Source organism: Rhamphochromis longiceps, linkage group LG5 (assembly GCF_057381845.1).
Source record: "Rhamphochromis longiceps isolate RC_006_pf linkage group LG5, R_longiceps_female_GT1.1, whole genome shotgun sequence".
NCBI lineage: Eukaryota > Metazoa > Chordata > Actinopteri > Cichliformes > Cichlidae > Rhamphochromis > Rhamphochromis longiceps.
Window position 1 is genome coordinate 35470035 of NC_140561.1, and position 25032 is coordinate 35495066.

Here is a 25032-nt window from a genome sequence, read left to right on the forward strand (position 1 = left end):
AGCGGTCACCGTGTGCATTTGTAGGTGCGTGGGTGGTTGTTTTCTCGTTTTGGGGGGGGGGGGTGATTAATATGTGCCTGCTACACATGAGACGACTTTTGCTCGCTCACCCAATAACCGGCAAACATCAGTTAAGAGTTCAAGGTTGCTCTGATGCCACCCGAGAGTCTGTGAATGAGCACTTTTAAAGAGCAGCAACACGGGGCCCCAGTACATGTTATTTAAGTCATGCCAGCTCTGAGTGGGCGGCGTGTGCGTCTGTACTTGAGTGTGTGCGCTACATGTATGTCTATCTTTGTGAGGACCAATTAGCTTTAGCCCAAGTGAGGACGGTCCTCATTTGAGAACTGCGAAATGCTGTTGGAGAGCCAGGTTCGTGTGTGTGTGTGTGTGTGTGTGTGTGTGTGTGTGTGTGTGTGTGTGTGTGTGTGTGTGTGTGTGTGTGTGTGTGTGTGTGTGTTGGGGGGTGATTTCGCCATCAACTCGTTTCATTTTTCAAACTAAGAAATATATCAAACAATAAAAATCACTTTTTTCATGCCTGTGTCTGGTGAGCTTCTTGTTGGTGGTGAAGAAAAACAGACTGTAAAAGGTCTGACTTTGATTTTGATCATCAGAGGCTACAGAACGATCTGGAAACTACAGAACGATCTGGAAATGTACGAATTAAATGTTATTTATCAGCGGGCGACCATGGATGGAGGGACTTTTACAACAACTCCAATTCAGCGCTCCTGTTAATTGGACTGTATAAACTACCCCGTATAATTAGTACAATAAACGGTCCAAAAAAGCACTTTAAATGCCCACTTACCCCCACCACCCCTTTACCTCTCCACAAAGAACACACACTCCAAAACACCAACAAAGCAAACACACAAGCTGCAATCGGTCAAATATTTGCCCGGTGCAGAAGTGTGGCAGTAGTATTTGCCAGAGTTTCGGTTCTTCCAATCACGCGTCACTGTGAAACAGGTTCAAGCGAACCGCGTCACCTCCGCAGTGGCCTGTGTGTTTATTTATAAAGCGGGGGTGGGGTCAGGGCACTTCCTCGGTCTATCTGGGGTCATACGATCCTCTCAACTTGGATCCATAAATGAATGGCGGGCTCGACGGCCACACCATGCAGGACCGGCCCCTGATTGGTTCCGTGCACGGCAGGAATAAACACTCTCAGAGTATATATAATGCGGTATGGAGTAACACTTTTCCAAGAAACTAGAACAACCTCTAGGTAATGAAAAGGGAGCTGCTGTTAAACATCTGAGTACTAACTGAGTAAAAAATAGATAAATACAAAGTTGAGGATGAGGGCGCAAATCCAAAAAGTTCCTCAGATAGTTGAGCTGCTGAAGAAGAAGTCTGTCGGGCTGCAGCACTTCAAGCCAACATCCTCAGTGTGCGTGCTGGAGGAGAAGGATGCTGCGGAGGCTGCACCGTGTCCTCATGCGGCATTCAGAGCGCACAGTTTGGACGAGATCCCGGGACCCACCAACTGGCCCCTGGTCGGCAGTCTGTTTGAACTCCTAAGAAAAGGCGGTTTGACGAGGCAACATGAGGCATTGGTACAGTATTATCATATGTCATCATATAACCATAAACATTCCAAGTGTTTTTTAATCTATTAAAATGTGACCAAAACAGATGTAATCACTTTTTATTTTCCATGACATTTTATAACTACTTGAATCTTCTTTTTTTTTTCAGGTTGATTATCATAAGAAGTTCGGAAAGATATTCCGGATGAAGCTGGGGTCTTTCGAGTCTGTGCACATTGGCGCACCTTGCTTGTTGGAGGCGCTTTATAGGAAGGAGGCAAATTACCCTCAGAGGCTGGAAATCAAACCCTGGAAAGCATACAGAGACCTGAGAGACGAGGCGTACGGACTCCTAATTCTGTAAGTGGTCTTTCGATTTCTCCTTTATTGGTGCCTAAAATGGCAATAACCCACCAGGAGGCAGACTGAGACGTAAGTAGAAGCACAAATGTTTTAAATTAAAACGCACTTACTTTTGTTTTGCAGGGAAGGAAAGGACTGGCAGAGAGTGAGGAGCGCATTTCAGCAGAAACTCATGAAACCGACAGAAGTGGTGAAGCTCGATGGCAAAATAAACGAGGTAAGACTCCGTTACATAAAGAATATATGCTTTTACTTCTTAGAGTTATCGATGACTGACACCTTCTGCTTGTAAAAACAGGTGTTGGTGGACTTCGTTGGCAGAATTGGAAACATCAGCAACAACGGGAAGATTGAAGACTTGTACTTCGAATTGAATAAATGGTCGTTTGAGAGTAAGTTCACTATTTTTGATTCGATTCCTCGTTAAATCTACAACTGGGATTTTTATTACAGCATAGATTGAGCTGCCGATCATTTTCTCGATTAACCGTCTAATACAGAAAATGTGGAAATTGAAACTCTGAAAGAATCAGGTGTTACCTTTAAACGGTTTTAAAACCAGATAATTTACAGATAATACATTCAAGGTCGGTTAAGGCAAATAAAAAGCGCGAAAACTCTGATAAATGAAGTGAATGTGGGCTTCAAAATGAATCATTATAAAACCGAAAAAAACCCCTAATTATATCTTTGGCTTTCAACCATGTTATTTATAGAAGCAATATTCTGCTATGATGTTTTCTGTCACCTGTAATGTTAAAAAGATAATCATAAACTAAAAGGATTTTGAGACATTGCAGACCTGTACAAAGTAAAAATCTGGCATTCTGAATCTCACTTTTTGCTCTTTTTCACCTCACAGCCATTTGTCTCATCCTTTATGGGAAGAGATTTGGTCTTCTGCAAGATACGGTCAACGAGGAAGCCATGAACTTCATCACAGCTGTGAAAACAGTGAGTATAGGAGCACTGTGACTTGTAAGAGGGGACAGTTGTAGGACTGAAGCTGGCTCTCTCTGTGAGCCTGTGGAAACTTCGCAGTTCATCAGGTTCACCAAGTGATGCAGCAGTTCAGTGACTAACACTCTCACTGATTTTCTGGGGCAAACCAATACCGTTAACAGATAATAAAAATATGCTTACAAAGGTCTCAGGGTAATGGGGGCAACAGTATAGAAAAAGCTTTGAAAACAATTGAATCAGAGACTTTCAGCACGAGTGACAATGGATTACATCAGACTCCCAATCCTTTTCTCTCTGACTCTGTCTTCTCTTGTCGCTCTGTTTCTCTGTAGATGATGAGCACCTTTGGCATGATGATGGTTACACCAGTAGAGCTCCACAAGAGCCTCAACACCAAAACATGGCAGGACCACACCGCAGCATGGGACCGCATTTTCAGCACAGGTGCGAGTTTATGCCTTGCCACAAAATTAGAAAATTAAGATTCCCCCGCCTGCAGTAATTACTGTCGTAGGGTACTGTTTGTCTCCACTCATCTGTAATGTTTGCACTTGTCTGAGCTCAGTTCCAGTAAGAACATCAATAGGAAAGTACAGACGAGGGTGGGTGGGTGGCAGCGAGATCTGAACTGTGTGCCAGTGTTTTGTGTACTTGGCGCTCTGGTACTCAGTGTTGTAGTAAACTGCATGACCCATGAGGGAGAAATATGCCAAATATTTGTTGTAGCAGAAGGTAGTGGCATACAGTGATAAAGAAGATTATGCTGCTTCAACCTCTTACAAATATTCACACATAACCACTTATTGTACCAACAATTGATGTTTTTATGTGTTTTCAGTACAGCACCAAAATATCTTGTCTTTAATATATGTCTTTCAGTCAGACAAGTTAGATTATGGATAGCATTTTATGAAAGGATAAAAAAACAACTGACACACTTTCAGAAAACAGTAACGAAAATTAGCCCGAAAACAGAAACAAAAAAAGTTATTCTTTGTTTTATGTATAAATAACTTTGTATGTACTTCACATGTATTCCTTACATCTAGAGTTACAATTAAAGAGGCCTGACAGTTAGCCTTTAATATGTGAGATTTCAAACCAGCACAAAAGCCAACAGAGCTCCAAGAGCAAACAATCTTTTTTTTTTACTATTTTGCCTGAAAGCAGCTGAGAACATGACAGAAAAAATAAAGTAACAACCAAAAGCCAACTTTTCAAGTGCAAACAAAACACATGAGATTTGACTTTAAAATGAGCATGCTTACATCGTGACTGTTTTTGTTCCCTCAGCCAAAGTCTACATTGACAAGAAGCTGAAGAGGAACGCAACCAGAGCTCCTGATGATTTGATCGGTGACATCTTACACCAGAGCAGCCTTTCAAAAAAGGAGCTGTACGCGGCCATCACCGAGCTGCAGATTGGAGGAGTTGAGACAGTGAGTAACATTTTACACCACAAACATATACATTTAATTCTCATTGAGATAGTTAAAATCATGGACATCGCTCTCCTATTTGTCTGGTCATTACAGCTACTTAGTATGAAAACCAATGCTAACATTCTGTCCAACAAACATAAATACATACCGACATCTCTAAAACTCAATAATTAACACATTATTTCTTATAAATTTGATTGAAAAAGAACACAGCTAACAGTTAACTAGAAATTCTGACTTCTGAAAGTGTTTCTGACGGCTGACATTAGCCAGTAGAATCTACCTTTCAAGCAACTAAGAACTGGTAGCATAACTGTAGTTTTATAACTGGCCACACAGTGGCGCTACTTAATGTCCGACAGGTTTAGTCCTGGTATTCTTTTTAACAATCGGGCCCCCTGGTGGTGTCACCCAGACACAACAATTTTATTTGTGACAATCCTTTTTTATTATGTAAATTGATGTAGTCTTCTATCAACCTCTTCAGTGAATCTGTAGTCGCCAGAATTTTTCTTTTACATCACACTTTTATATTCAGCTCAGCTTAGTTCTCACCACATGGTGGCAAACGTGCTGCTGAAGTCCTTTGACTGGCTTTAACAGTCACACAGATTAGTGATTTGTTGATCGAGCAGGCCACTTCTACCCATTTTTAATGGCTGCTAGATGCAGAAGGCAAAGAAACATAATGCTGCGAAGCTTTAAAGCCATTTCTGTCTATTACAGCTTTTTGTTTAGTCACACTTTACTGAACAAAAAACTGCAAGCTGCACTTTAACAGAACAAGCATGAGTTTGCTTTTTTAATTTCAACCTTTCACCTACTTTCCTTCAAGTGGTTAAAGAAAAAAAAAACCTTGTAAACTCTAAAACAAAAAGGTGCTGCAGTTTCAGTCCTTCAAAAGCGGAAAATTAATGTAGTAGATGTAACTGAGGAGCCTTTGAGGAACCCAAAACATTCCATAGCTCCTTTCAGGACCCCACTGATGAATGCACTTAGCGTAGCTGCCTCATTTAGAGACATCTCCTCACTACCTCCTTATTTCAATCTCTGTCTCTGTCTCTCTCTCCTCCCTCTCTGTCTTGCTGTTACGTTTCTCAGACCGCCAATAGCATGTTGTGGTTTATTTTCAACCTGTCACGAAACCCCAGCGCCCAGAAGAAGCTGTTGCAGGAGATCAGAGAGATCGTGCCTCCTGACCAGGATCCAAGTGGAGAGCACATCAAGAATATGCCCTACCTCAAGGCCTGCCTCAAAGAGTCTATGAGGTACATTAACACTGATGGTTATATTATGAGCAGCGGTGTAGTATCTAATCTTCCTCTCTGAAAAGTGCCAAACATACTCTGTTAATACAATTAAATACATTTAGAAATCCAAACGATACACCAGTTTAACTATAGACTGGTTAAATTTAAATATAGTTATAGAAAATCTTTTTCTTTAATAGGAGTTTGGTGCAAGAGTCACACAAGCAAAACAAATACGACAAATACAAATAATCTCCATTTCCTATTAAATGAATGAATTAGACACCAGTTAAACAATCAGTTTTGTTTTGTTTTTCCCAAGCAGTAAATCATACTTAAATCATAATTTTGGCTCGTACTACAGAGAGATTAAGAATGAAAACTCACACGCATGACTGCCTCAAAAACAAGCTCCGTGAGATGTGGTGGCATGACCAGCAACAACAAGCTTAAAGTCTACCATGTGGTCACATTTAAATTGTTTCCTAGCCCTTGTAGGTTCTCCTTCGGTCTCCTTTTGAAGTCACAAGTTGTCTAACATTTCATTTAAGTCCACCAACATAACCACATCACCCATGGAATGTACTGTACAAGCCCCCCCAACTGGAGATTATATCTCACCTTATTTTACCCTGTGAACAATGCCGGAATATGTTTATCTCCTGTTAAGCAGCTTATACATACTGTAGTATGAGTATGGTCACTGTGTCATAATCTCACATGTATTTTTTGTCTAATTCCTACAGGTTATCACCATCAGTTCCATTCACAAGCCGAACCCTGGACAAGGACACTGTGTTGGGGTATTATGCTATTCCCAAAGGAGTAAGTGGCTTAGACAGTAGTCGTCATACACCTGACATAAGCAGATTCCATTCTTGTGAAAATTTACATTTGACTGATGTCTAAATGAGTTTTTTTTAGAAAGAAAATCTGTTCATGTTCTCAGGCTTTAGTCTCATTATCTACTATACTGCGTCGTTCATCTGTAAAATAGGGACAAAACCAAAAACTTATACTTTTTCCTCCATTCACAGACAGTGTTGATGATTAACAGCCATGCACTGGGCTCCAACGAAGAGTACTTTGATGATGGCAAGCAGTTCAAACCTGAGCGCTGGCTGCGCGAGAACAACACCATCAACCCCTTTGCCCACGTTCCTTTCGGTATTGGAAAGAGGATGTGCATCGGCAGACGACTGGCAGAGCTTCAGCTGCAACTGGCCATGTGCTGGGTACGATCAGTGACTAAAACCTAAGTGGTTAGCTCAAGATGGTCCTCAACAAATGCCATTATTTGAACAGTTGTTGATTTTTGCTTGTCTTTCTTACAGCTGGTCAGAGACTATGAGATTGTGGCAACAGATAATGAGCCGCTTGACGTCATCCATTCAGGGCTTTTGGTTCCCAATAGAGAATTGCCTGTCGCCTTCATCAGGAGATGAAGTAAGAACAGTTTTAAATTTCTAGACTGCTTAGGAATTAGTCAAGATGGAAGTGGCACAAACATTCCCTAAATCACTCTGGCTGGCTACTGTTTGTAGCTTTATTTTAACAGTCTTATGCAGAGCCTGTTTGGACACAGCGTAATCTATGTTATTCTGGGAAGCTACAATTTCCAGATGTTCCCTAAATGCCTCACTTGCAGGCAGTGAGTTGCAGCCAGAACAAACAGAAACACACATGTTGAGATTCAGAGATGTAGACATGATATCATACTTTACATCTAAGTTAGACAACTGTAACTATGAATCTGCCAAATTATATTTTTATTTCCATTTCCATCAAGTTCAGAAGAGCCCTAATTGATCTTTTCTTCCCTTCCAGGCTCTAAATTCAGCTCTTCCGGACTGAGCGACAGAAAGGTGATAACTTTGTTGCTTGTCCCAGTGGTCCAGTGACTCCCTGCATTGCTGCTCTGTAAATAAAATACAAAACAACAATTATTATAACTCTAATCTTACCACAAATACCTCAGACATATTTAAAACTATGACTGTTAATGACTGACCAAAGTACCAGTTGTTATGTACAAAGTGAATATTGTACCAAGGCAGCTGTCCTCAAATCTTTGATCTTAGACATGTAGAATGTAGTCCAAGTATTTTGTTATGCTTTTTATTGTGTATGTGTATATATATATCAATATATATCTATATATATATATATATATTGATATATGGGTTATGTTTTATGTTTTATTGTATATATAAGCACAATTATAATATTGCAAGATTGTACATCGTTTTTTGAAGAGACATATTTTATTCATGAAAACAAATGTATCAAATAAATATATCTTTAAACACACCTTTCCGTGTGGAGTTTACATGTTTTTTGTTTCTCCCACCTTGCAAAGATTTGCTTTTTAGGCAAAGCAGTAATTCACAGCTGTGAACATGAAAATGAAATAACTTTCAGCTGGTTAAAAATTTAGTGAGTTATGGTGAATTTTATAACTCCATAAACATGCATTAAGAGACAATAATATAGCATCTACACTGAAGCACAAGATTTAACATCAAGGTCAAGAAGCTAATAAAAAAGTGTGTTCGTGACAGTAAATATGTTTGCTTTTACTGAGTGGTACAAGTACATAGCAGTGTCTCACATATCCTTTGTTTACAGTTTGTAAAGTAAAAGTTAGGTAATAGTAGGCAATGGACCAAACCACTATGAGGTGCATGAGGGGGAGTGCATCTTTCAAAACTAACAAAACTTATTGTTTTTCACCCTTTTGCTCCGCCCCTGCCATTAAAGTGATGGATTCCTCAAATGCACAATGTGAAAAACATGTTACACAATCCCACAGTCTGATGTTTCAGTGGGATTTCTAGTGTTATGAAAGTAAATTATGAAATTATAACTGAACTTAATAATTATAATAAAAGATCAAGTGAAGTGATTTAAGCACTGTTTTAGTCCCTGTTTTCCCCCCCACTGTTTTTAAGTATTTCAGATGGGTTAAACAAAGACAGAATGAGCTTACCTATGCAGGGATCAATAAAAAAACAACAACGCTTAATCAACAATCAATCAATAAACAAAGCCCTGAAGTAACATCAGATTTTCAGTATTACACTGCAAAATCTTCAGTTTAATAAAATAAAATAAAGATCCTGGACTTACATATCCTGTGTTGTACTCAGTGCATTTATTTGACAGATCTGCTTAGTTTTCAGGTCAATGTTTGACATAAAACAAAGTACAAAGCACTCTTAAAAATGAAAAATAGTTTTTGGTTTGGCAGCTCCTCAGTAAAAACCTCCATCTTGTCAGGTCTTTTGTCACTTTATGAGTCTTGAGCAGCTTCAGCAAAGACTGATGATGAACTTCCCTTGTAGAACTCCCAGGTGGTTTCATTTTAAATAACTACTTAAAGTACAAAATATGTAAAACTACTTAATATTTCACACATATGCACAAAGGAGAAAAACCCCAATCCATTATCAATCATCCCTCGTGATCCCTCGTTTTGGCTCGTGATCTCATACATTACATACACACTTACACTACTTTTTGTAAATACTTTTTACTCGAGAATAAGGATCTGAGTTCATATTCCACCGATTGCTGGAACTAGAAATCTCCTGTGAGGACGCTTTCTGGACTGAGAAGGCTGATTACAGGAGGAGTTTCTTACATAAAAAGCAATCCATACACATCGCTTCACTTTTTGATTAATTATTTTCACAAGTGCCATGTGCGCAAAGAACTTAGCTGTGACCTCGGGTGATTTCGATATGTAAACCTGAAATGGTTACTCTGCTCAACAGCGATTATGAACAGTCTCAGTACTCAGGAGAACTGATGGAAGTAGAATACCTTAAAAACAAAAAATCTTACTTTCTTTATGTAATTTTCATGACAATTTTTTCTATAAATCTCTGCATGTAAAGTAAAATACAATATTTCTGTGACTGAGTGTAGCATTAAAAATTCCCAAGAGGTTATGTTTCTTCCTGAGATTGGTTTAAATGACACATATTAATTACTTATGTAAACAATTCAGATAACATAAATTTCACAAATGCAGGCCCTAGTGAGGATCGAACTCACGACCCCTGGTTTACAAGACCAGTGCTCTAACCACTGAGCTATAGAGCCTGGTCATGCATGCCGAGGCACATAAAACTTGATATAAGAGAGGCATATGAGCAACTAATCGCTATGAAACACAAAACTGCTTTAGATTTTTCCTTTCATATTCATTTTTTAACGCCCTTGGCTCTGTATGAGGTCATGGAGGAGGAGGAAGGAGGGGTTCCTTATATGGTCATCTCCGGCACACGGCTCTGGCTGGGGGGGAAAAAAACAACCCCACCCACCTGCTGCTCAAAGCCTCTGCTTGGGAAGCTTAAAGGAAAGAAGGGCACGTGGATGAACTGAGGGTCAAAATAAGATAAAGAAGGATTGTTCTGATTTTTATTTATATGTGAATGATAAAGTACTTTAGGGGAGTGTAAGACTAGAATTTACGAGCTAGAAATGAGCTTAATGAATGAGAGAAACCTTATGTCGAGTAAAGTGTGAATTGTGGTTGCTAAATGTTCATCTGCTTTATAACAGGAAGTAGAGCTGTCAAAACCACAACTACAGTAAGTTTATGTCAAAGTGCAGCAATCAATATATTTACGAACGTCTCAAAGTCAAGTTGAGTTAACTTGAACAGCAATTTAAAAAAAAAAAGGGTGTTGGCGGTAATTGTGCAATACGGCCACCTACTGACCAGAGATTGTAAGTACGATTTTATTGGGGCTAGGATCATGGAGAATCGTCTAATTTTCACAGATTTCTCCAACAAAAAATATCGATATGTGATTTCATATTACACATATTTGATAGTAGCTGCACATAAGAACAAAAACAGGTAGAGTTAAAAGAGGTGTGTCAGTCGTAAATTTTATGGTGCCCAGTTGAATAAAATCTTTTGTCTCCGAAAAAAAGATAACTAGGTCGAATACGAAGGAATAAAAGGTGCATTTAAGAAAAGAAAAATGTGTAAAAAAGAATCCGACTTTTATGATTTGATATCAGCAGACGTTATAGATTTTATATCTTAGAAAAAAAAATCAGCCTACCTAACTTAGACAGGAAGAGATGAGGCCTGCTTGTCATCATCAGCAGTGACAGGAAGCGTCTGACACCGCTCGTTTTTTTCACCTCGCTCAGTTAGATGTTTTATTTGCGCAGTTTCTAATGTTTTGAACGCATCTGTGAAGTACTGTAACTTCGTCCGTTGCGTTAATTATCCACGCTGCGCCTTAATTAAAGTGACGATTTATTTGAGCAAAAGCTATTACAACAGTTACGTTCGTCGGGATTCAAACCTGTTTATTCCGAGCTGGAGATGACTTCTGGAGGTTTGGGGCTCACCGAGGGCCTGGGCCAAGACATAAACCAGGAGGAGTTAGACTTTTCGGACCTTTTTCTGTATAATCAACCGGATTTTTCTGTTGGCTGTGATAAAGGTGTGTATACATAAATTGCATATGCATTTTTCTAAACATAGTATCTTATTATTTATTTATTTTTTTTAAAGGCATTTCATGATCTTATTGCCGCCAAGCCCACGTTTTCTCAGCTGAGGATGCGTCTGTAACTACTGTGTTGTGTTTTATTTTTATGAAAATTTAGCTCCCAGACCTTGACATTATGACATTATACACTGATCGATAATCATCATCCTTTTGTTTTTAATCTAAGATCAAGAGGGCTTCCAAGACCCTTTTTTCTATTTTTGAATGGAAAGTAAACAGGAGTGCGACAGATTATAGTTAAGTAGATTCAAAATTAAGCGATCCTCATAGTACCATGAATGGTTTGTTTTTTTTGGAATATGTATCTGCAAGCCTCTTCATTTTTGGCATCCTGACTAAAACCAACACTTGTTCAGTATGATAGTAATAGCTTTACTGGGGAGAGGAAACGCAAAACCAGCTCTCGCATCCCCAACATTGGCATATTCTCAATTTATAGATTTTTATTAAGAGAAAATGTTGTTCAAAGATGTTTTAGGTAAAAAAAACAAAACAAAAAAAAACTTTAAAGGGAACCGATTATGTTCATTTTCAGCTCCATATCTTTATTTTTGGACTCAACTAGAGTAGCTTTGCATGATTAGGAAAATTTAAAAAATATTATTCACAAAATAATCGTGTTTTACTTTATATTCTGCCTTCATGCAGCGCCTTGCTTCATCTTCTCTCTGAAATTAGGTGTTTTAGGTGTCTCTTCCTTTAATGCCAACTTTTTCTGAGTTGCTGTCCCAAACAAAGTGTTTAAAACCGAAAACCGGTTAGGCTCTGTGCTGAAGCCAGAGCCATGTACTTGAGGTGACCATATTAATCATTAATCTGCTCGCATGGATATCATATAGATGCAAGAATGAAAAAAGTGAAGTGTGTTACTTCATATTTGAAACACTGACTATCTTTAAGTCCACTTTAAGTTACCACATGGTAATAGCAGTATTGTAGTAATCAGATATTCTGACCTGTGTGCTAAAATGTGTCCCTTCTTTGATCAGTGACAGATGACACTGGTGGTCTCCTTGACAATGACAGTCAGCCTCCTCTACTGGTGGTCCAGCCTCAAGATGCATACATCTCCACCTCTAACCCACCAACTTCTAACCAGGACACCTCCTCTCACAGCACCAACGCAGGAAACCTATCAGGAGCTGTGTTTGACACCATGGGGCTGACATCACGAGTCGGTATCCCTGCTCCCAGCCCCAGGATTGAGATCACTCCATCTGGTGACTCTCTCAGTTCACAAACCCTAGAGCCAAGTCCTGCATCTAAAGCCCGGGGATCCTACAGAGAGTGCGTTAGCCCTGCCAGCAGTAATTCTTCCACTGGCTGGGGAGCAGATACTTACTCTCCCTTGGCATCTCCATGTGTGTCGCCATCTAATGTAGGGAGCTGTGGTATGGGCTTGAATCCCTTGGACCTCTGCTCAAGCCTGCAGGGCATCCATACATCCTCTAACCACTCCTCTCCAGGAGCCTCACCTCGAAACAGCATCACGGATGAGACCTATCTCCAACCACAGAATCGTTCTGCTTCACCACTCCCCCATCAGCGTTCCCGGTCTGTCTCGCCGCAGCGAGGCAAACGCTTCTACGGTCAGACCCACTCTAGTCAGGAGGGCACTCCTGTTAAGCAGCGCTCCCGGAGTCCTAGCCCCATCCCATCACCCCACGATCAGCAGGGGTCCTACTACTTGCACCAATACCAGGCTCAAGCTGAGTTTCACCCTCAAGTTCAGACCGCAACCTCTGGCCTGGACGAGATTCTGAATAGCAGTCCAGGAAGGGCCAAAATACAGGACTGTGTATATGGCGAGGGTTACGACTGGGCTATTGAGCAAGAAAAGATGAGTAGGGGTGGAGCTGAGATCAAACCTGAGACCTTCTACATGCTCCCAACTGTGTGGCCTCCTTCTCATTCACTCCAGCATAGTGGACGATCCACATTCAGGTGTTATGTTTGTCTTAATTTATCACTTACAAGAAATATGTGTCGTTTTTAATGAATTTTAATAAGCTACTATGGTACAAGGTTCGTTTTGATTTTTTAAATCTAAACTTCTCTTTTTTGAACTCTTTCGTTCTTCCAGTGGTCTCACCTTGGCTCCACTTCCATCTTTAGAGTGGTCATTTCCCAATCAGACGGGCCAGTATGAGCTACTGATCCAACAACAGCCCAGATCGCATCACAGAGCTCACTATGAGACTGAGGGCAGCCGAGGAGCTGTCAAGACACCAAATGGAGGGCACCCGGAGGTTCAGGTGTGGGGATTCATATGTAGATACAAGAAAGGAGAGGAAACGAACGCGTGGTAGTTGTACCAGAGAGAGGGAGTGGGAGATTGTAAATGCTGGGGTGATATTTCCTGATAAACGTCTTTGTGTAAAGCTGATACTCATGCAAATATAGAAACAGCCCCATAACATGTCAGTGCTTCCACAATGCATGTGTGATTATTTAGACATGCATTGATTCAATCTGCTCAAATAAACACAGTTATAATTACAAATCAAGAACCCACAAAAAGAGCATATAAATGTCAGTGCATGGTGTCCTTTATTTACTGTTTCTGGAAAGTAAAAAAATGGGCCTCCATTACCAGTTTTCCCAGTCATGCTACACAAATGGATTATGCAAAGCAGTGTTCTGGCTTTGCCAGTTTGCATGGGAATTCTTTCCCACAGACACAAGAGATTTATTGTGTGGTGTAAATGTTTTCTCAAAAGGCATGGACTTTTATGATCTCAAAGTTTATTTAGTTCAGTATGAAGCATACATTTTAACTGCCCTTGTTGCTGTCACCAGCTCCGTGGCTACCAAGGCACATCCGCACTGGCGCTGCAGATCTTCATTGGAACAGCCGATGAGAGGCTCCTGAAACCCCACGCCTTCTACCAGGTCCACCGCATCACCGGGAAGACCGTCACCACACCCAGCATGGAGAGGATGATCAACGGCACTAAAGTGTTGGAGATCCCTCTGGAGCCAAAGAGCCACATGAGAGTTGTGTGAGTAAAACTAATGCCAAGGGGATTCTCAATCATACGTCACAAATGCCTAGAGTATGTGTCAACATTTCACCACAAGTCGTTCACTTGTGTTTTTCAACCAAGAGAGACCACTGAGGTGATTTAGCACTATAAGGCTCAGAGTGGAGATACAGCAACCTGAGTCGTCATGTGTTTTCTTTTGATTTTCCACTGTGCTAAATCTTTAAATACTACAAGCTATAGCTACTCATCACAACCGCAAGGTTTTCATCTTTTTCCCTCCAAAAATGTTGCTGCTGCTGACAACTGATACATAAAACGCACCACTTCCTGTGTGCCAGAGAGTTTTTCCAAGAAAGACCTAGCAAACTCTGGGTGTTTGCAGCAGCAACCAAAACTGGTTTGATGAACGTGACATATGATGAGTCACAACAGCAAATAGCAAACAAAATCAAAGAAGTTTCTTTTTCCATGAAAATGCCTGAGATCACTACTTTGGCTGCTTTGAAAAAAAAAAAAGAGCTTTTTACTGACTGAATATTTGAAATAGCAGAGATTGCATCAGTTAAATGTGAAAAAAGACAGTCTGCGTGGACTGTGAAGAAAATCAAGTTTTTTATAAATACGACAGAAATATCATTTTGAGCACTGATTTTATGTCATATGTCTTCTCTTTCATGATAAAGGATTGACTGCGTTGGAATCTTGAAGCTGAGAAATGCTGACATTGAACTAAGAAATGGAGAGACTGATATTGGACGAAAAAACACACGCGTGCGCTTGGTCTTTCGTGTCCACATTCCTCAATCTGGAGGCCACCTCATGTCTCTTCAAGTGGCCTCTCATCCTATTGAATGCTGTAAGAAGTATTTTGTTGCATATGAGCGTTTTCTTTCTTTCTGCTTGATCATGAGAGTCACTGTAGACCCTGAAGCTTTGTCGGCTGCTCTGTATTTTTGTATTTATATTCTTTCTCATTAGCTTTTGGTGGTTGATGTTAGCAAATGTTGGCAAACATGTTGGTTTATATTATTTAACATTGACACACCACTTGTAGATGTATTGCTGACTGCTCAGAAAAAAGGTACTAGCCTTAATGTGAATGTTCTTCAGTCTATAATGGTCAATAGTGCAACTGACTTGGATTTGATCCCACTATACAGTATACTTTAGTGTTACAATGACAATAAAGCTGCTCATGTTTTCACAGCTCAGCGTTCAGCTCAGGAGCTCCCTGCAGTCGAGAGGCAGGACCTGGACCAATGCTCTGTACTCGGTGGTCAACAAATGGTCCTTACTGGACAGAATTTTACATCTGACTCAAAGGTGATATTCTCGGAGAAAACACAAGGTGAGGAGTATTTTTTTTTAATCACAAATGTCTGTCTTTGGTGGAATGAATCTTCTAAGGTCTTCTTTGAAAGCTACTGTAGAAGAGCCACCCAAAGATTGTATTGGTAGTTTGTAAAGGGTAGATGTGGCCCCTGTGCTACACTGCACATTGTTTACTGAAGGGGAGCTTGAGCCAGCAATTACCACATGTAGCCAGTTAGCATCAAGGCTTAACAATTTTGTTATTTTGTTGTTATTATTATTATTATTATTATTATTTTTACCTGTATTTATACAGGTTATCCCATTGATAGTCAATGTCTCATTTACAAGAGAGAGACATGTTACATAATGTTTAAATGGGTGACTAACAATTGGTATGGTACTTATGACTTTATTTTATTTCCCCTGTAAATTTTTAACATTTTAACAAAGAGGTCTATAGGGACTAACTTGTTTTTGCAGCCACGCTCAAAGGAACTTCAGTTTTAGGCTAAGAGGTTGAAGCCCTCATATGTGATATTATGGTACTTCACAGTTTATAGACTCAGAAAGAAACAAAAAAAATCTCAGTAAAGCTCATCAAAACATCATATTTCTGTTGTTAATCGTTGGGTTAGCCACTCAAAGAAAAGTTCAAACTTGAGTTTACAAAGCCGAATGTTGGTGGTAGTAGTCCATACCCTTTGTAATTACTGTAAAAACGCACAAATAACACGGGAATTTTATTTAAAATGTAGAATTATTCCCAAGCTAAGACAAAAGTGCCAAAAACTGCAGTTCCTCAAGTGGTGCCTTCGAGGCATGCTTTATGTCACCCACTTTAAGTATTATATGTGTTATTAAGGGCAAAAAAATATGGAGGAGACAAAGAAGCAAATTGGATTGTCTACAAAGCATAAAAGTATAAAAAGCACAAACTACTAATTACTAACTTTATTACTTAGATAAATTCAATATTAATAGCTCTGAGCTAAAACAAAATGAAAAAGATGCACATTAGTACAGTTATAATGGGTTTAATGATACACCTTGTTAGCCAAACATGTTAGCCTTGGCTGCTAACTTTCACTGTATCCTCCTGTTCAAATATAGTCCCTTATAGTTACAAAAAAAATTAAAAAAATTACTGAGGCCAGAACAACAAACTGAAAGTTTACAAACTAATGTGTGGCATCACTGTGGCTATTTCTATCTTTTATCTACAGTCCATAATTATGTAATTAGAAGGATTGTTGACATGTGTGTTCACTTGTGATTTCAAACTTTTTTTCAGATTTTTATTTTTTTGAGGATTTAAAATTGAGCCTGTGTTGGTCTCCCAGTATCCCACTTACCTGTGTCCATGTACACGTGCAGTATTTGTATTTTTAGATTATTTGCATATCACCCAGGATAACTCAACGTTCAGTGACGCACTTCTTCCTCCAGCCCCCACATCTACCTTTGATAAAATTAACCATTAACTTAAACATTTACTGTTTTGCTGGCAGTAGCAACTTTTATTTACTTCTAAATGGAAATTTCTCACCTCGTCACTGCTTGTTCTGCCCACACAAAATTGTAGGGTTACATAGTTTGAGAGAAGGATGGGTACAACTGAAAGCATGTAAAGCCTCCTTGTTGCTTGGCGTGGGGTTTTATGCAACAGGATGTGGTTAGACAGACTGATAAAGACTAAGACCCAGAGCAGAGGCTTTGTGTTTTTCACTGTGTGGGTAGAAAGCAGAAACAGCAGGTAAAAACTTTAGATGGGAATGAAACACTAAACCAGACATAAAAGAGAACCCTGTTTTCCACTGTCTGTGACAAATGTGCTTACTGTACTGTTAATAAAAGTCCTGACATATCATCTGATTGCTTGAATTATTGTTTCCAGCTGATTAAACTTGTAGAAATTGTTTGGTTTTTTGCTACATTTTTGGTTTCTACAGGATTCTTTGCCACTTCACCACCACATATAATTTTGTGGTAAAAAATAAAACTACTCTCAGCAGCTTGTGAGCCTGTAGTAAGATGAGTAAGATGGTAGCAATATCTGCCAGCCACCTCCAAAGCCATAAAATAGTCCAGCACATAAACCACAACTCTTTTGAATGAAGCAAATCAAATATAAAATGCTATTTACTGAGCTTTAGAGTCTTAGTGATGCAGTCAGTAGACCAAGAGTAGACCACGCTGTTTAGCCCTTATGCTAAATTAAGCTGTGCTAAAAAAACAAACAAACAAAAAACAACAACAACAACAACAAAAAAAACCAGATAACACGTATTTTCCAAAATGGGACTCAAACCTGCAAAAACTATTCCTTTTAATTTCAGATGGACAGCAGATCTGGGAAGTGGAGGCCACTGTGGACAGAGATAAAACTCAAGCTGTAAGTTAACTTCCCTTTTACTGACACATAAACTATGATGCACATTTTGTAAGATGCATGCTAAAGTCATTTGTCTGGTAACTGTACGTGCTCAAAACAGAAATCAAAATGTAAAGCCCGTGTCTTCAGTTTACTGAGTACATGAATGTGCTAATCGCATATCATCGTATCATAAAAGTGTTATTTCTTGTACTAATTTTGACCTGACAGGTAGAGATTTGTGCCAGCTGACTCGTGACCTTTTTTCTCATTCTATCAATAGAACATGCTGTTTGTTGAAGTCCCTCCATATCGAGACCGGAGCATTTGCCAGCCGGCCAAAGTCAACTTCTGCGTCATCAATGGGAAAAAGAAACGCAGTCAGCCTCAGCACTTCGTCTACACTCCTATGATAGGTGTATATCTCTTAGTCATCTCAGCTCTGTTATTACGGAGAAAACAGGCGTACCTCCTATGTTTGAGAAATAGGAAGGTGATTCAAGTGTCAACATTTCCCAGCCTGGATTTGAATTTGAATTTGAATGTCAGCACTGGAAATCTTATTATTACCTTGTCAGCATAATGTAACCCTGCATGTGAAGTAAAATACTATATTAATCCCATTTTGGGGAAATTCTTCTGTTACAGCTGTTGAAATAACATTAATAATAGTAATCTGTCAGATATCTTTCTGCGGGAGAGATATATTGTATTATAGCACTACATAACTTATGCTAGCAAATAATGACAAAAAAACACCATAAAAAAAACATAAACTGACTTTGATGTTGCTAAAAGAGGCAAATGTGTGCTAAGTCATCCATCAGCGATGAGAAAAAGCAAAAGAAAAGTTACAGGAAATTGCAAAATGTTAGTTAGATTAAATCTGACAGTTCTAAAATTTTAACCCCAAAAGTAGATTAATGCAGTTACAAACTTCTGATATAACACTCCTGTTCTGCAGTTTTATCAGAAATCAGAAGTTAATCAGTTATAGCAGCACGCTGACACTGCAGCCACAACAGAGACTGCGTAGGGGTTGGGGGCAAATCTTACTTCTTCTCAAAGGGAAAAATAGTTTTCCTTTTTAACGCCTACATGTGATACCCACATTACAGCGCCGACACACTCTGGCTAATTTCAAAAAAAGGCTTTTAGTTTATTGGTTTATATATATATAGATATATATTTATAGCTTTTAGGTGAAATGAGGCAAGATTATTAAGAAGTAGAGAAAGAAGCGTAACATCATTGCAGCTGACAATTTAAAGCCATTTCAATCTACACTGATTTATACTCCAGCCACTGGTTATGAAACCTACATGTGTTTACTATCACCAGACCTAAAGATGACTGGAGATGCAATGACTTGTTTTTTTTAGGTCACACAATCACTGAAATAACTCGAGAGCTTCTAAATACGCTGGCATTAATGTTCCTTTTGTAAATATCTTCTTCCCATTTTATACTAGCTGAGTTGCTGTGACATTTCAGTTAATATACTGTATTTAAAGTCTCAAGAGAACAGTTTCCAGTAAACTTGGTTTCACCTTGTCTAATAACACAATACCTGCAAAAACTACTGGCATTTACATCATCCCTATGTTTACTCTGTAAATAGGAAAGTAAGTACTAATCAGCAAATGTTAGCATGCTAACATGCAAAGTAAGATGACTGTGGCTGTTTGTTTATACTGGTCTAGTGACAGACCTGCATTGTTCTCTCACTCTCTGAAAAATCTAATAATAATTGTTTTTATTTTTCAGCCATTAAAGCAGAACCACTGGATGACTACCAGCTGAATTCTTATGGCTATTCAAATAATCAGTCTCTCTCTGGCATGTCAATGAGGTCTCTGTACCATCCCCTGGAGCAAGACAACAACCTTCAAGCCTTGAATGTTTCCTCAGCACTTTACCATCTAACCACTGTAGACCCCCGAGCCCACATGTTAACCCCAGATCAACTGGATGATCAACCAGTCTATTACCAGTCAAGACCTGGCACTCTGGTCAACAACCCAGTGCTGTACCACACTGGGAATCAGCGTTACAGCAACTGCAGTAGCGCTTTACTAGGTGGTTCCCCAATGGCTCCGCATCCAGCCTCTGCTCCCAGCCAGTGTGTCAGTGCCAGAACCCCTTTGCCCAAATTGGGTGAAGGTCCTCAGGTTGGTGATTCGTTTGACCCTTATTCAATGTCAAGTAATCATGGTTACATGCAGACAGCACTACCACTAGGAAAGTCGCCACCTCTGAGATACATTCAAAGTCAAGTCCAGGCAAAGGTTGGAAGTCGGGTGGACCCAGGTGGGCAGCCTCTGGCCCAGATCGCCCCTGCTAGAGGAAACCATGAGGAACGAGCTCCAGAGAAAATCACGATCAAACAAGAGAACCTCAGTTATGCCTATCTGGAGGATGGTGAGTATAATGTTATGTACTGCTTGAATGCTTGAATGCTTGAAGTCCTCCTGACATTTTTTCCACCATGGAATTATGCCTGACAGTTTTTTTTAACCTTTCCATCGAGAATTCCCACTTCACCCAGGAATGTCGGCAAGGTTTAATCCTTTCTGAATCTTTATATATGTAGTTTTTTTTGTTTGTTTGTTTTTAATATATTTGCGCACAGATAAGTCAGCCATACTTTGGGAAGGGACTGAACAAAAATGTTTGCTGTTATTGTGTTTATAAATTTAATGATTCTTTGTCATGAGGATAAGCTTTTCACCCCCACCTCCGAGTGTAACCACTGTGATATAAACACATTATTAAAAAAGTGCATACAAGGTGCAGCAGTTAGGTGAAATACTGAAGCCTTGTGTTTGTGGTCCAATTTGCAGTGCATACAAGCATATTGCAACTGTATGCTTGCAAATCCTGCGTTGTGGTTTTCTTTAGGGCCTTTCTCTCCACTTTCCTGTCTGTTTCAGTCTTACTTTCACTGTCTCATTTCACACACTCATGCAAGCACACACGCTTGTTAAAGTATCACGGGCTCACTTGAAACTTGGTATGACCCAAAGCACTTTCCTTAGAGTTTTTGCTGTGTTTGGAGATAATGAATGGGGAAACAAGCAGCGGCACTGCTTTGAAGCAACCTGACCTGCTTTGCTGTGGAAGAGTGTTTATGTTTACACATCCGTAGCTGAGGGAAGATACAGAAAGTACATGGTACAGGCAAATACATGCGGATACATTTACATCCATGGTTAAAAAAAATAAATAAAAGCACTTTGTTCTTGTCTCTGATGTAGACTTTACATTTGGATGTTGTTTCTATCAGAGGTAAGGATGTAACATCCTGAAATCATTGATAAGTGTCGATAAACCCATGTTGCGTAACAGAGAGATCTAGTGGACGTAAATATAACTGCAGCCATGCAAAGTCACGATTAGACTGATTTATGCTTAAAATTAGAACATTTTTGGGGAGGACTGATGGCTGAGGCCTCCAGAGTGCAAACCACGACCCACAACATTCTTTCAAGTTCAAGTCTAGTTGAGGTCTTTTGTTGTATTTCCCACAACTCCCCATCCTTTCCTGTTATTCTCTACTATCTACCTTTAATAAAAGCATAAACTGCCCCAAAAAGTCTGACTATGGCAACACCTGGTGGTGGGAACAAATAAGGCACTTAAGGTCCTCTCACCCTTCAGATCAAACTTGAGGTTTGTTTTAAGAATTTAAATCTTTGCAATTGGGCTTTAAAAACACTATCTATCTATCTATCTATCTATCTATCTATCTATCTATATATATATATATATATATATATATATATAGATAGATATAGATATAGATATAAAAACACCCAGCACGCCCCTGCGGGCGGTTTATCCTTCAAGCTCAGGTCCTCTACCAGAGGCCTGGGAGCTTGAGGGTCCTGCGCAGTATCTTAGCTGTTCCCAGGACTGCGCTCTTCTGGACAGAGATCTCCGATGTTGTTCCCGGGATCTGCTGGAGCCACTCGCCTAGCTTGGGAGTCACCGCACCTAGTGCTCCGATTACCACGGGGACCACCGTTACCTTCACCCTGCACATCCTCTCGAGCTCTTCTCTGAGCCCTTGGTATTTCTCCAGCTTCTCGTGTTCCTTCTTCCTGATATTGCTGTCATTCGGAACCGCTACATCGATCACTACGGCCGTCTTCTTCTCTTTATGGCAGAAGAAGACGGCTCGCAAGTTCGATTCCTGCCTGGGGCGTCTGTATCCAGTAAGGGTCCTAAGGCTAGACCCCCTATGCTAAGCGAGCCTACCGCAGACATGAGCGAGACAGATAAATATGAAGGCATGCCGGCTCGGACGTCGCCCGGATCAACAAGGTCCGCGTCAGGTGTTGAGGAACCAGGGCACCCTGACGTAAAGTGGGCTACTGGAACAAGAAGGCATCGGTGGGCAAGAGACGAAAACAGGGCGTTGTTGGAATACTACTACGCAAGTAACCCCGGCGGAAGGGGCTACATGAATAGGATGAGGGACCTATGGATATATATATATTAGGGGTGCAACGATACACAAAATTCACGGTTCGGTTCGGTTTGATACTTTGGTGTCACGGTTCGATATTTTTTCGATACAAAAAAATGTTCAAGCATTTTTAATTTGTCATTTATTAAAATTATAAATATATATTTTAACTCAAAAGTACAGTTTTTAAATTTAACCCTAACCCTTGTGCGTGTTTTTTATTTTGACAGCGAATGCGCACCTGCGGACCACTTATGTGCAGCCCTGGTTATTTAGCTCATCATATTGCAGCCACAGAAATTATTTTGTCCATGAAACCATAAAGCTGCACTTTCTTTTTGCCTTATAGTCTGATTTGTCATAACTTCTCCGTTTTGTGGTAAGCTTTTCTTTGGCTGTCACTTCTTCACCCTGACCTGTCTTATTTGGCTCAGCAGAACTGAAATGCTTTTACACGCGCACTCACATAAGCTCAGCGATTCTCTGCGCGATCAACCTCTCACATGTTTAAGCTTGCTGCGGGAGATTTCACTTGTCATGTTTGCATAGTAAGCTAACGATTAATAAGACGATGTCAGAGGAATTGGTGCACAAATTATCATCACTCACAGATCAGTGCTGTCGCTCTCTATACACAGTTCGCACGATTGCAAAGTGAAAGCAAAAAAACAAGCGCAAATTCAAACGCGATTTCAATATGTCACATATTGACAGTGGCTCACCGATGCCAATGACATAATTACCCAGCTACATTTCCGAAAGAATGCAAAAGCATTGACATATATTTTTCCTACAATAGCCCGACAGGCAGGGAAGAGATAGATTTTGGTAGCCCGACTGAAAAAATCGCTAGCTCCAGGACGTCGGGCTAGCGATATTGCAAGCCCTGTATCTGATTGAGGAATCACTCATCTTTGGAAAAGAGAGTTTATTACAGAGAAATGGCTCTTTCCAAAATAAAAGCTATACTATCCGCTTCTTCTGGGCTATATTCTCAGCAGCATAAGGAGAATCATGTGCTAACAGCTGTCTAAATGACTCGGCTAAAGTTAGTAGCATGCTTGCTTTTTTTTGTCTGCTTCCACTTGTCTTTGCACTACGATGATGTCGGCGTAAATGTGCAGTCATATTCGTTGTGTTCCCACTAGTGCTTTCAGGTTAATCTCGTTGAAATGACCTTAACGCCACAACACGGCAAATCTCCGTTAACGAGCTACCGCCGATCGCTCCGTGCATGGGGCTAGACGGCCAACACGTTAACGAGCTAACTGCGCTAACACACTAGTTCACACCAATGTAATTGAGCATTGCATGGCACATCCAACATACTGTTTTACTTTAGTCCATGACTCGCTTACCTTCAGGGTCATACGTCACATGAAAACCAAAATAATTCCAAACGCCAGATCTGAATGAGAGTGGGGGAGGTCCATGTTAAAAGGAGAGCTTAACTTCTGTCTCGCTAGCTTGCCCTGTGCTCTTCCTTCTGACTATGCTGTCTGTGTTGAGCGCTCAGTGGATCTGCGCTGGACAGTGCAGCCTAGGCGGAGTAGTCGAACACAGATTCACTGAGCGCTCAACACAGACAGCATCGTCAGAAGGAAAATTGATAAAATAAATTACAAATGTTGTATTGTTCGATACATATGCGTACCGAACCGAAAGCACTGTATCGAACGGTTCAATATCGATACGAATATCGTTGCACCCCTAATATATATATATATATATATATATATATATATATATATATATATGTGTGTGTGTATATATATATATATGTGTATGTATATGTATATATATATGTATATATAAAATCTGCATAGCATTTAAGAATAATAGAAATAAGCAGCTCAACTTGCATTTTTGCTGCAAATATGAAAGTTCTTAATCCCTCTTTTCAATGTTTTCCAGTGAATGACATCATAAGAAGAGACATGAGAGGCCACAATGGAGAGTGATCATGCTGATCTGAAGCCACTCAAAGTTTAAGCATAATCTGTAGACATCAAGAACAAGAACAATAAATCTTCAGTAACTGTAATTTAAGCGAAACGATAGAGACTGATCCGTTATATACCATATTTCTGTACAACTTTGAAGGGTCAGCTCCATTTCCATTTTGTTATCATATATTTCAGCCTTAGTAACAATACTGGATCATATATTCATTATACTCTTTTATTTTAACTTGTTTAACTTCTTTCTGTTTATACAGTTGTAAAATTGCTCGTTGTAAGCTTGTAGAAAATTTTTTATATTAAACAAATTCTTTGTATATGAATCATGGTGTTTGAGTGTTGACTTACTGACTGTAATCATTTTGTTACATATAGGAAGCAGAAGGAACTAAATAATAAATGTGTACCTTTTTTAAGTAATAGAAAATACACAGCACTGTGCAAAAGCCTTGAGCTAGCCCTCATTTCTATATATTTTTGTAGGGAACTGAAAAACAGGTGAATTTATTGAAGCATACAAACATAAATGTAAATACAGTATATAAGGCAAAAACAGAGGTTGCACAGTTCTAATCAGCTTGAAAGAAAGTCAATATTTGGTATGATCACTTTTTTTCCTCAACACAGACTGAACTCTCTTAGGCAGCTTTCTTGTAGTTTCTTTAATTAGTCTTCAGGAAAAGTTCTCCAGGCTCGTTGAGTGGCATCTTTTACTGCCTTTTTGTTTCATTCTCTGCAAAGATAATTTCAAGCTGAATGTTTAAAGTATTGTTTTAGATTTATTTCGGGTTTAATTATTCCATTATTTGATTGTAAACAGGAAAGCTATTTT

General features: G+C 39.6%; 2 protein-coding genes and 1 non-coding gene across 6 annotated transcripts; 2 read left to right on the top strand and 1 right to left on the bottom strand.

Annotated features, from left to right (window-relative positions):
- The first annotated feature begins 1104 nt into the window (after nucleotides 1-1104).
- Nucleotides 1105-7783, top strand: cyp24a1 (cytochrome P450, family 24, subfamily A, polypeptide 1). Its single transcript, XM_085407381.1, has 12 exons — nucleotides 1105-1565; nucleotides 1708-1898; nucleotides 2025-2118; nucleotides 2200-2293; nucleotides 2764-2855; nucleotides 3197-3308; nucleotides 4158-4303; nucleotides 5408-5574; nucleotides 6303-6381; nucleotides 6594-6791; nucleotides 6891-7002; nucleotides 7384-7783. Exons 1-11 carry the CDS (start codon nucleotides 1308-1310, stop codon nucleotides 6999-7001), a joined length of 1542 nt encoding a protein of 513 aa, XP_085263507.1. The 5' UTR covers nucleotides 1105-1307; the 3' UTR covers nucleotide 7002; nucleotides 7384-7783.
- A 1807-nt stretch (nucleotides 7784-9590) lies between these two features.
- trnat-ugu (transfer RNA threonine (anticodon UGU)) lies at nucleotides 9591-9663 on the bottom strand. Its single transcript has one exon. It is a non-coding gene; the product is annotated as a tRNA-Thr (tRNA).
- A 1022-nt stretch (nucleotides 9664-10685) lies between these two features.
- Nucleotides 10686-24508, top strand: LOC146670475 (nuclear factor of activated T-cells, cytoplasmic 2-like). Of its 4 annotated transcripts, XM_085407383.1 has the most exons (11): nucleotides 10686-11027; nucleotides 12086-13040; nucleotides 13180-13351; nucleotides 13896-14098; nucleotides 14767-14939; nucleotides 15291-15431; nucleotides 17734-17789; nucleotides 18052-18184; nucleotides 19536-20189; nucleotides 21938-22163; nucleotides 24154-24508. In XM_085407383.1, the coding sequence occupies exons 1-11, from the start codon at nucleotides 10907-10909 to the stop codon at nucleotides 24158-24160; spliced, it is 2841 nt and encodes a 946-aa protein (XP_085263509.1). In that variant the 5' UTR covers nucleotides 10686-10906; the 3' UTR covers nucleotides 24161-24508. The 4 variants fall into 4 exon arrangements, 3 of the variants coding, with proteins under 3 accessions (XP_085263509.1, XP_085263510.1, XP_085263508.1); XR_014911787.1 differs by lacking the exon at nucleotides 24154-24508 and having other exon boundaries at nucleotides 19536-21840; nucleotides 21938-22071; XM_085407384.1 differs by lacking the exon at nucleotides 21938-22163.
- The last annotated feature ends 524 nt before the right edge of the window (nucleotides 24509-25032 follow it).